The following is a 12,098-nucleotide window of genomic DNA, read 5'->3' as shown; positions in this document are numbered from 1 at the left end:
AGGAGAAAGAAAGGCAAAGCCTCTAACTCGCGTGATTGAGAGGCTGATTGTCAAGATTAAAAAGACTTGCTGTAATTTAATGTGAGCAAATATTAATTTTAAAGTGCTCACATGCGCACATTCTCTTTCTCTCTCTCTCTCTCTCTCTATATATATATTCTGTGTTGCAGACAATGAGAATATTATCAGTTGCATTTCTATCAGCTGTGGTTTAAAAAAAATACTACACTTTAAGATGACTTCATGCATTTATTTCTGCTAAAAACAGAACTTTCAAAACAAGTTATTCTTTAAACTTAGGTAACCTAGGTTACAAAGTAATAAGAAATCGTTTTACACAGAACAGCGGGTCTGGTACATCTCCACAACACACAAAATCTATATAGGAGTGTCCATGTTGTTGTTCTTCCGGCCTAAGCAGAACTTTCAGAACTGTCCTCAGATTCTCCCAAACCACAGCAGCACCCAAGGAAAAGCAGAAAGAAAAACTATTTATTAAGCTGTTTAAAATCTCCCCAGATCAGCATGTGACCCAGCAGGGAGAGGTTCAAAAAAAAGCACAGCCTTTATTTTTCTTCCTAACAACCTGGTTTGTTTCTACTCTTTCCCCCCTTCAAGACACATCCTTCACAGCTAGCAGCTCTTTCAATCATTTACTTTGGATGTCTGCTTGAGAACAAATGATCTTGCTCATGCAGATGAGTTTGCCAGACTTGTGTGTACTTTCCAGTCTCAGGCTCTTTATTGTCCTTATGGAAACCTGACCCTTTGAAACAGATACCAAGAAAAGACCAGTGAGAGAGGGAGGAGATCACTCATAGGAGCAGGAAGACTTTTCTGTAGCAATAATAAAACTGTCAAAAAAAAATGGCCATGATCAAACTGTTCCTCTGCTTTCACCTAAATCTGCATAGGTTGGAAAACCAGTTACACAAAGGCTTACGTTCGTTTTTCTCTTTTTAGAGCAGCTCATTTTAAAAAAGGAATTTTGCTGAACTGTCTGCTACAATATGTAGTTTCCAAGTCCTATATTCTTGAACTGAATTAAATAAACGGGGTGGAAATCAACACTACTTCTACTCAGGGTAAATCGACTGAAGTTAGATATGACTAACTTAGTTTGATTAATTTAAAAGGGTCTGCTCTGAGTAGGACTTGGCTGAAAAGAACCTATAGACTGCAACCCTAAGGGAGAAAATTCATAGGAAGATCTGCTAGATGCTTGGGGTTAGGATCCAGTGGATTTCTGGCTGAACTGGGAGGCAGCCAGGCTACACCACTGTAACTTCCCCAACCTCAGTTCAGCTGGGGATACATTGGTTTGTCTCCCCACATGCAGGCAGCCTGGTAAGCCCTGGAAAAGGGCCGTGGTTGGGGCAGGACCAGAGAGGGGAAACTCAGAGCGAATACTAAGCACATTCAGTTTGGTCACGTGACCTGCCACCCCAGCAAAAAGTGGGGTGTAACTGAAACACCATTTTAAAGGCTTGTTTACCTTCTGCCAGGCTTAGCAGAAGCCCCACTCCTGAATGGAATTTGGTACTTTGCTGTACACAAGCATCTTGTGCATAGGATTGCTCCCAAAATGCATTTGAGTTGAAAATAATTACTGCTAAAATAATATGAATTGAGGTGGTGCCTTATATTATGTTTTTGTGTACCCCACCCTTAGACCATTTGCTATAGGTAGTGATATAGATTGATAGATAGATAGGATAGATGATAGAGATAGATAGATAAATGATAGATAGATCAAGCCAGCCAAATCAGACCATTGCTCCATCAAACTCAGTATGATCTTCCCTAATCGACAGCAGCTACTCGGGGTTTTTATGCAATATTGACTCTCAGACCTAACTGCAGATTTCAAAGATTCAAGCTGGAACTTTTTCTGCTACAGCCTTGCCCCATGGATCCAACAATGCGATCTTATTTTAAATACTTCAAAATCTATATGCCACCTTTCTTCCTTACGGCAGACGTCTAAGGAGGCCAACAAGAAGAATTAACGACTACAATCCTTAATTTTTCTTAAGGAAAGGCAATGGAAAATCTGATGAGATGATGCGGTAAAATGCCCACATGGTCTTAAAACACAGGGCTGTTATTAACGCGCACTAGATCCATGCACGAATTACTCTTTACTCCCTTGAACACTGTCATTTCCCCCAATAACTACCTGGTGTTTTTATATTGCTTACTGCACAACAGCTTCACATTCATTATCTCAGCAAGCTTCACAAGCACCCTGCAAAGCAAGTCCGTTTCGTTTCAATATTATGAGCCAAGGCTTGCCGAAGGTCACCAGACAAGTACTGGCTAAGGAAAGATTTTTAGCCTGGTTCCTGTGCTTCACAGTTCACTTTCTTAACTACCAAGACATTTTACAAGCGGTATGTCTGTCACAATAAACCATGGTTTATCGTGAATAGAATGAACTGCATTAGACCGATGGGATAGAAATTTCTATATAAATAAACATGTTTATGGGACTAGTAATGTCAAATGATAGGGTCTGATCAGGACGGATTAGTTGTGCATGGCAAGACCTGCTTTAATGGAACTTTCAGAAATAGGCATCCATGAGGTCCCATCCTGTCCTACATTCTAGAGGTATAGAAAGTATGCAGAGCCAGCCTACAATCAAGTGAGCATATGAACTTAAAAAGTAGGGATGGGCAGACCTATGGCCCATAAATAGTTAAACATATCTACAAAAATCATAGCTTTTAAAAAAAAACTGCTCTTCATTATTCCAGAGAAGTTGTGGTGGCAAAAATACTGAGTTTTAAGGGGGGGGGGGAGAACCTGCCCCCCAACTCACACTTTTGCTGTTCCTAGTTCTATATGAAAGCATGAAGCTACCTTATCAGCCCACTATTACTGTCTCTATTGACTTGCAGTGACTCTTCAAGATCTTTCACCTCTGCAACCCCAAGGTCCTTTCTAACAGAGACTCTGGAACCTTTCCGTTGTGAAACATGTGTAACAGAGTTACAACCATTCCCATACACTATCAAAAGTCTTAAAATACTATGTGTTTATTAGTGATATGCAAATTGCTTAATTGCATAAAGTTAAAAGTCACAATTATTTTAAAACTGACAATACAATTTTCAGCATGACCCCACACTGTCAAACAAGGATAGGGCCTTCAGATGAAGCACAAGGTATTAATTCTACCAGTTGTTTTTTAAGCACAAAGATTTGCCGCTGCCGCCACCTCCCCTTTCCCGGTAATTGTACTTACTTCAAAAAATATCTCTGGCCAGAAGGTGTCTTTGCCATCTCCCAACCCGGTGGTAGGGGCACATCATCAGGGATTTCAAAGGATGACTGGCGGAGATGTTGAGAAGAAGGCGCCGCTCCAGGAACTATGCCGGAAGGGGTAAGCCCCCCTGGAGAAACGGTTCCCAACTGCAACGATGCTGGAGAGGAGTGGGCACGGACATGCTGAGGTGTCAGAGCTCCTGCTGTCCCTGCATCTGTGCTGGCCTGCAGAGTTAAACAATTCCTTAAGTCTGTGGTGTAGCCAGGTACCCATTATGTCAGCAGCATACTCGAGAACCCCCACTTTTCATCTAGAAACAGTTAATCTGCCCCAAGGACGGGGGAACGCACAGGGCAATGAGGCTTCCAACACGTAGGGTAATAACCAAAGCTAATGTTGAAATGGGCATGAGACAAAAACTGAATTTTATTATTTCATACACAGGTTGTTTTTTTAAGTCTGTGACTGCAGATGCAGTATTGGAATTGGAGCAATATCTTTTGTGGAGGAGAAAGCTTTATAACCAGGTGAGGAACTTGGTGTCCAGCAACAACTGGAGTAATATAACTCCCATCAGCCCCCAAAAGTCCATCAGCTGAAGAGTCACAGGCTTCTCATCCCTGCTTTATAAGAACATTTCTACTGAATGGTTTTGTTTACATGTACATCTTTTAGAATTTTCAGGTATCCCTCATCTCTTTCTATTACCAAGTTCTTGCTTCTATCTGCTCTGTCCTCTACCACTGCCCCCCCACCCCGCCTCCATTGCTGTCCCACATCTTTATCAAGGGCTTCAGAGACAGCTGTGAAAGCTGTTTAAATGGTCTTACAAAATGGGACAAATGAGGTCCACATTGCAAACAGTAATACATGTCTGGTTTTGCTAAAATGTGTTCCAGATGACAAAAGATTTGTTGGGGGGGGGGGGGAGAGAGAGAAAGCATGATTTAAAGCAGGGCAGGGCAAATCACTCTTTTTCTCCAGGCTAACTTTTCTCCTATTACTGTATCTCCGAGGCAGAACTTCTCAATGCTGCCATTTTAGAAAACAGCTGGAGATACAATCCTCACATCCCTTCTGCGATGTGATGGGATTCTACTATAAGTTGAACAGAGTGGTGTCTCTTAAACTGCAAAGATACACACACACAAAAAAACAACAACAACAGAGAGCGAGCCAATGAAGTCGTACCCATTGAAATCAACACACTTCATTAACTATCGATTCCAATTGGTTGACACGAAGCGTGACTAAGCTGGATATTGCCCAGAATGGTGTTCAGTGGTCATTGCGTGTTCTCAAGGAACTTTGCATTGCACTGCAGGCGGGCTGGACAAAATGACACTTGCGGTCCCTTTCAACTCTACAATTCTATGATTCTATTATTTAGGACATTGGCTGCAGCTTGGGAAACTGAAGACTGGAGTAGAACAGGTAGAAAATATGGATGATTGGTTTGGGCCAGGCTTCTAGTATTTCAGCCAGGCCTGATCAATTCTGAAGTTTCCTACTGAATCACAGAGGCTGATGTTGCAGATGCCCTAATCTCTTCTGCACCTTAGGAAGGCTACGAAGCCTGAATCTGCACAACTCACGAGAGTTTATTAACCTAGGTCCCAGCCTTAGACTGTAATCCACACCCAGCAACTGCCAAGTCCTTTACCATCAGCCTAAGTAATTCTCAGTTTGTGTTAATATGCTGAATTACTGTCCACCAAGATCTGAACACATAGACATGAAGCTTTTGACAACCACAGACACCTAGACACACAGATAGCTTTTATGCATTTTATGGTGCATATAGATGTATGTCTGCAGAGCTTTAAGGCCCAAGGCATGGAATTAAGTACGCAGTTCAATGTGAAACTGTTTAGGCAAGTATTTTAGCCTTTTGTATTCAAGCAGCACACATGGATTACACTATACAGCTATCTCCATATGGGAGGCAGCTCAAACGCAGATTAATGCCAGTTTGCAAATAAGTAAACCATGATAAAAACCACTCTCGTACTTGAAGCTAAAGATGGTTTCGGTACATAGCTAATAACTTTTCTTCTGCAATTGTCAAGGGAGTTTGAGATATTGGACCTACATGGAAAGTATGTGATAAGCCTGTACTACGTTAAAGTTCCAAGGCAGCAAAGCAATCATCTCTACTTGCAACTCTACAACTTCAAGTCTAGGCTTTTTTCCATTTAATATCTGTCAAGTGAATTAATGTTTGGGTAAGAGCTGTATGCCAAGGTTCAAGCAGACTTTTTAAGCCACACACAAAGCCAAGCCCCTTTTTAAGAGAGGTTTAATAATGGAAAAGCTGACATAATTGGTCACAGAAATATCAGAAGCAGTTGCAAAATAGTCACTTCTGCTGGCTGAATAGATGACAATAGCTTATGATGAAGACTCAAAATATACTTCTCATATAAAAAATATTTAAGAAGAAGAACCAATTCCAACTCCCCTTGCCCTCAAAAAAAAAAATCACACAGAGAACCCATTAAGTTGCCAAATTATTAACTCCCATCTTGTCTGTTCTAATATTTAAATAATTATCCATAGGCTGAACTTATTCAGAACCCAACATCTTTTCAGACAGCTTTTCTCTGAAAGTGCTTATGGTCTGCAAGACTATGGCCTCAACACCTGGATTCAAGCTTCAAGACAGCAAACACTCCACATTACAGACATCAAAGTGTCAACAGTACAATGGCAATACATCCAAGTCCTGACATTAGGAAGGTTCATGCTAATGTCATAGGAATATGCTGCAATCTAATGCTCTTAAGGCACAAAACTGACACAGCTCTACATTTAGAAGTTTTTGGACAGTCACACAACTCCCCCCTCAGTACACTAGTCAATAGCAATTACGAGATCAATGTCCATTTGCTTTTCTGAGTGATTATTTTCCAATATCATTTCAGAGGCTTTAAGCCTTCTTCTTGCAGCAAAGGCAAGAACTCTGCTTAGGCGACAGCTAAAAATATTGGTGTGGCGAAAACAGGCCTTGGAATGATATTGGGGGGGGGGGGGCTTATCTAGAAAGCGCAAAATTCAAGGCTTCCATAGCTCCAACTCCTCCTCCTAGCTCAGAGAGAAATGACAGGCTTTCCACAATCCTGGGAAGAGGGAATGGGGGGATAAGTGTGGTGTGGTGATTAGGGGAGTCCATTAGGACCTGGAAGACCAGGGTTCAAATCCTCCCTCAGCCATGAAGTTCACGGGGTAACCTTTGGCCAGTTACTTGTCTCTTAACCCAACTTACTTCACAGGGGAAGGGGGGGAAATGAGGAGGAAAGAACCATCTGCACAACCTTGAATTCCATGGAGAAAATGTGTGCTATAAATGTAACAGAAAATATAAATCATTAAAAAGACAAAGTGCAGGGAATGCAATATGCAAGTGGGCAAGACAGGGGAGTTAAAGCCCTCTCCCCTACAATTTCCCTTAAGTTAAGGAATAGGAAAAAAACGGAGTTGCCGCAAGCATCTTAGAAGGCCTTAGAGCAGGGGTCAGCAATCTTTTTCAGCCGTGGGCCGGTCCACCATCCCTCAGACCATGTGGTGGGCCAGACTATATTTTTTTTTTGGGGGGGGGGGGGATGAACAAATTCCTATGCCCCAGAAATAACCCAGAGATGCATTTTAAATAAAAGGACACATTCTACTCATGTAAAAACACGCTGATTCCCAGACCGTCTGTGGGCCGGATTGAGAAGGCGATTGGGCCAAATCCGGCCCACAGGCCTTAGGTTGCCTACCCCTGTCTTAAAGGATGGCATAGTTCCTCCCTATTGGGATAAGGATTAAAGGTAGCTCAAAGGAAGGGATAGGAGAGAACTGCTGCCATCACTCCCACCTCCCCCATTCACAAACAAGTGGCCAGGAAAACAAGCAAACAAAAAAACAGATTAGAGGTGAAGAAGAGGGAAGCTGGCCTGAACGGCTCCATCCAGGGATTTATGAGAGTGTAAAATCAGAAGGTTCTTCACAAGCAAAGACAAAATGGAGGGGTGTGAAGGGGCATTTCTACTACTGCAGAAGCAGGCCTATAACAGGCAAAAGTGAAAATTTCCTCATAATGAAGAACTCTGGAAGAGGAATGGAGGTGGGATAAAGAGGATAATTATATGCTGGGAAGTGCTGTGGAGAGGAAGGGGGCCACCACCGAAAGGACTTCAGAGGGTAAAAAGAGGTTTCCGAGCTCTTCTAAAAAGGAAATTATCTTCCATCTCCTAACGCAAGGGATGGAGAGAAGGAAGTTTAAGCACTGCCGAACCACTGCACATCATTCCTCCTAAATCCAACACTGTCTACTTGAAAATTTAGGATCATTAACAACTGCACTCCACCACACAAGCTCAGAAGAACTGTGGAGGAAAGGCAAATGAAAAAAGTGATCACTTTATAACAAGAACCCAAAGCAAGGGAACAATATCCACCTATATAAGCACCAAGGCCAAGCACAGATTCAAGAGGAAGGAGATGAAAGTTGCATCTTGCGCTGCAGAAGCCCAAGAAAGGGAATGAAGTTTAGGATCCCAAAATGAAAGCAGCAGTGCAGGGGAGAAAGCAAGATTCTACCCTAACTTTCCTCCTCCCCTTACAAAAGTGTCAAACTAAAACGGGGGAAATCCAGGTTCAAACCCCCACTTGGAAATGACACTCTCACTGCCCAAACTTGGTCAAGTTACTGGCTTGGTCCTTGCCTAATATTAACCCATGGCTTAAACAAACTTGGGTTTCTTTGAATGTGCATGTTCAGCAGGTTAACCATCATTTGATTTCTACCAACGAACGAAGCTGTGGTTGGCTTAGCAACCATGGCTTGTTTTAACCCATGTCTGAACCCAACAACCATGGTTTGTTTGGCCAGCCCACACCAGACACTCATAATGCTACATTGGCATGTGAAAACAGCAGCTGGAAAACAAGCCCTCCTGGGCTCCTATGGGAGAAGAAGAGTTTGGATTTGATATCCTACTTTATCACTACCCTAAGGAGTCTCAAAGCGGATAACATTCTCCTTTCCCTTCCTCCCCCACAACAAACACTCTGTGAGGTGAGTGGGGCTGAGAGACTTCAGAGAAGTGTGACTAGCCCAAGGTCACCCAGCAGCTGCATGTAGAGGAACGGGGAAGCGAACCCGGTTCACCAGATTACGAGTCTAGCAGGATATAAATTTAATAGCTCAAATACAAACCAAGCTTTGGAGGACAAGCAGTGGTTTGTTTGCCTATCTGTGAGAGGACTCACATTTGGCTGAACAAACCGTGCCTTAGCAATTATGTGCAAACTGTAATCACTCTCTTTCGGCCTAACTACTTCACAAGGTTGATGCAAGGAAAATATTGTGGTTGGGTAGAAATCCATGTATGCCATCTTTGAGTTCCTTGGAGTGTAACAAAGTAATACAGTGGTACTTCTGGTTACGAACTTAATTTGTTCTGGAGGTCCGTTCTTAACCTGAAACCGTTCTTAACCTGAGGTTCCACTTTAGCTAATGGGGCCTCCCGCTGCCACTGCTTGATTTCTGTTCTCATGCTGAAGCAACGTTCTTAACCCAAGGTACTACTTCTGGGTTAGCGGAGTCTGTAATCTGAAGTGTTTGTAACTTGAGGTACCACTGTAAATCCCTACAAGAAACCACAGGCTTCTAGAATAATTATGAGATAAATTCTTCTCTCCTTTCCTGAAAAACTAGGAACGGGTGTTGAATACCTCAGACAACTGCAAGGAAACAAAACTATGAAGTGCTTTTCACGTAAAAAATAAATAAATCAGTAACCGAAAGAATACACACACAAACTCTGGGTGTGTGTAGGCAACTTCCCAACTAGCAAAGTAGTCATAGGCGGGTATTTACGTCTTTAAGTGTCAGATACACAGGATCAAGCTGCCTGGAAGTCACACCCTCTGACCTGGAAACCCTTTTCCTTAAGGCTCAGGGCTGCCTCACCCACAGCATTTTTGTACACTCAAGTAGGAAAAGCAAACACCTGTATATACAGTTGCACATGGGAAGCATACAAATGTTCATTTTGCTACAGAAGTGCCATCTCTTCAAACCTTCTTAAGCAGGCCCTGAAAACCTATTTGTTTGCTGTGGCTTTATGGTAATGAGATTGTGAAATACGTGGTGCTAGTTTACTGTGGCTGTACTGTAGTTTTAAGGTTTTACTGGGGACGATGATTGTAGTTGTAAGACCACTTACTGTGTTTAATGTACTTTTGTCTACTTGCTACTTTCATTTATTATTTTTGCTGTATATGCTTTACAAATTATTGTTCTATATCTGTTGGGTGGACCCATGTACCTTGTACGTTGCCTTGTGAGTTTATTTTTTTTTTTAACCAAGATACAAATCTAATAAATCAATACATACCTGCACCCATCTATTTAGCAATATATGGCAGCTTCCTAATGTGTACACATGGCAAAAATCCAGGTAAACATCATGCAAGTGTTCAATTCTGAATAACCCCTCCCCCCCACACACAAGAAATACAAGAAAAGTGTGTGTAAAGGCTGTCATCAGCCATGAAGAGGAGGCAAGGCTACACTTGTTTTTACCTGAAAAGCAGTATGTAACTGCATCTGCCCATGATTCTTCTCCTGACATCCTTAACTCTGGTTTTCCTTTCCTCCCTTTATTTACCCTGTTGTGTCATCCTCTGTCAGCATTTAGACTGCAAGCTCCTTGGGGCAAAGACCTGCCTTTTTTCATCCATCTTACCCAACGAAACATCACTTGCAAATGTTAGATGATGATGATGATGATGATGAAGAGGATCACAGGCGGCGAGAAACAATTATTTATTTTTTAATCATACTCCTACCAGTATGGTGCAAGACAATCTGCACTGAACTCTGAAACACAGTATATCATTAACTTTGATTCATGATTTCGTACACCCCAATGAAACACAGAACTCGGGTCATAGGCAAGGCTGCTCTACCCCCTTCCCTTCAGGTAGCTTGACCCTATTGAAACTGAGATTTACTTCTAAGTAGACCCCTAACAGTGTTACACTGTAACAAAAAACTATTCCCTATCTGGAGTTCATGGTGAGGTGTGAAGAAGGGAGAGAGAGAGAGAGAGAGAGAGAGAGAGAGAGAGAGAAAGGGGGGAGGGAGAAAGAGAGCATGTTGCTACTATTGTTCTTAACCACTTTATTCTTAAAATACAGCCTTTTCCATGCAGCCCATTCAAAGGCAGCCGACAAAAGTTTATGGAAAGTGAGAATGGGGGGTGGGGTGTTTCAAGAAGTGGTGTGTGAGCAGGAGACAGCCCTTTCTCTACAAATAAATATAGAGAATACAGCTTTTAATCCTACCCATGTTTGCTTGCTTTTAAATGATTCCCACCCATTCCCCGCCGCTGTTCTTAAAATAGATTTTTGTAAGCCGCCTTGCGTCCTTGTGAGGGGGGGGGAGAGGGAAAGGCGGGGCACAAACAAATCAAACTGTTAATAAATGAAAACAAGAACTTTTAATATATCATAATTACCCCCCCAAAAACCCACCCACACCCAAACAGGCAAGTTTCTCTCTCTCCCACCCCCAAGCTCGCTCACCTGGCGGGAGTGGGCCTTGGGCTCGGGCGGCTTGAAGAAAGAGTCGGGCAGCTTCCGGAGCCTCATAGGCAGCGTGTGGGGGACGTTGGCGCCCTTGGGGTTCATGACGGCGTTGAAGAGAGCCTCCAGGTCCGTCTCCGAGTCGCCGCGGACGTGCACGATCTGGTGGCCGGCCGGGGGGGGGCCGGAGACGGCGGCGGGCTGCTGAGGCGGCGGCGGCGGCGCCTGAGGAGGGGGCTGCCCCGAAGAATTGGGGGGCGGAGGAGGCTGCTGCTGCCCCGTTTGCTGAGAGGCCGACTGCGGGGGCTGCCCGGCGGCGTCCATGGCGGCGGCGGCGGCGGCGGGCTCCCGTCCCCACCGACTCCTCTCTCGCTCGGTCTCTCTCTCAAGCGGCCGCAGCTCCGCGCTCTCCGTCCCGCATCCCCCGCCGCCGGTTCTGGCTGCCCGCCCGCCTCCTCCTCCTCCTCCTCCTTTAAAAAGTTCCTGCGAGTTTGCGCCTCCTCCACACGCAGCAGCGCGACGCAGCCCCTCAAACCAACACGGCGAGGAGAAGGAGAAGGAGAACTTTTATATATATATCTCTATATATATTTCGGAGGAATCTCGTCCCGCGCGCCGCCGCCGCCGGATCCGCGCACAAACACCGCCAAACAAAAGTTCTGAGACGCGCCCGCCCGAGCCAGCTCCGCCCAGCGAGAGCCCGCCCGCGCCGAATCCGGCGGGACTTTAACGCAGCCCAGCCGGCGAGGGTGGGGGGGATGGATCCTCCTCCTCCTCCTCCTCCTCCCGCTGCTGGACTTCTCGCGCCCGGCCGCGCTGGATTTTAGAGGGAGGACATTCTTTCTCCCCCCCGCCCCTTCCAGTTTTTTCTCTTCTTCCCCGCCCTCACTCCATTTTTTACTCTACGTCTCTCCCCCCCCCCCACAAACACACAGCACCCCCGGCGTGGTCGGTGCGTTTTCTCGGTTTCCCGCGCCCGCCCGCGCGGCTGTTTCCCGTCGCGAATGTTGTCCGGCAACCGCGGGTTTTTACAGGACTTCGCTTTAAAAGAAAGAGGTTTTCCATCCCTCCCACGGAGACGGGGAGGAGGGGAAGTTGGGGATGGTTGGGTTTCCCCCTCCCTCTCTTGCACCAGAACGGGTGAGGGAAGGAAACGAGACCCTAATCACAGCACAGGCTCCAAACCCCACACTTGGGGGGTGGGAGGGAGAAATCAGGGCGCCCCTTCTTCCCTTGACAGCGGTGCAAG

At 44.8% G+C, this 12,098-nt stretch overlaps 1 protein-coding gene across 8 annotated transcripts in view; it reads right to left on the bottom strand.

Moving 5' to 3' along the window:
* The window catches only part of YAP1 (Yes1 associated transcriptional regulator), an 82,977-nt gene extending 71,311 nt beyond the window's left edge, over window positions 1-11,666 (bottom strand). For 2 of the 8 annotated variants that reach the window (XM_079973869.1, XM_079973871.1), the window contains exons 1-2: window positions 10,850-11,659; window positions 3,251-3,495 (exon numbers count right to left, since the gene is read on the bottom strand). In XM_079973869.1, coding sequence (XP_079829995.1) covers window positions 3,251-3,495; window positions 10,850-11,173 — 569 coding nt within the window. In that variant the 5' untranslated portion in view covers window positions 11,174-11,659. Of the gene's footprint in view, window positions 1-3,250; window positions 3,496-10,849 lie in introns of all 8 variants that reach the window. The other 6 variants (XM_079973875.1, XM_079973873.1, XM_079973876.1 and 3 more) reach the window with 6 other exon arrangements.
* Window positions 11,667-12,098: the final 432 nt, after the last annotated feature.

The sequence above is a fragment of the Podarcis cretensis genome (genome assembly GCF_951804945.1).
Source record: "Podarcis cretensis genome assembly, chromosome: 4".
Taxonomy (NCBI): domain Eukaryota; kingdom Metazoa; phylum Chordata; class Lepidosauria; order Squamata; family Lacertidae; genus Podarcis; species Podarcis cretensis.
Note: the sequence above shows the minus strand (reverse complement) of the source record. Positions and strands in the feature narration are given on the sequence as shown.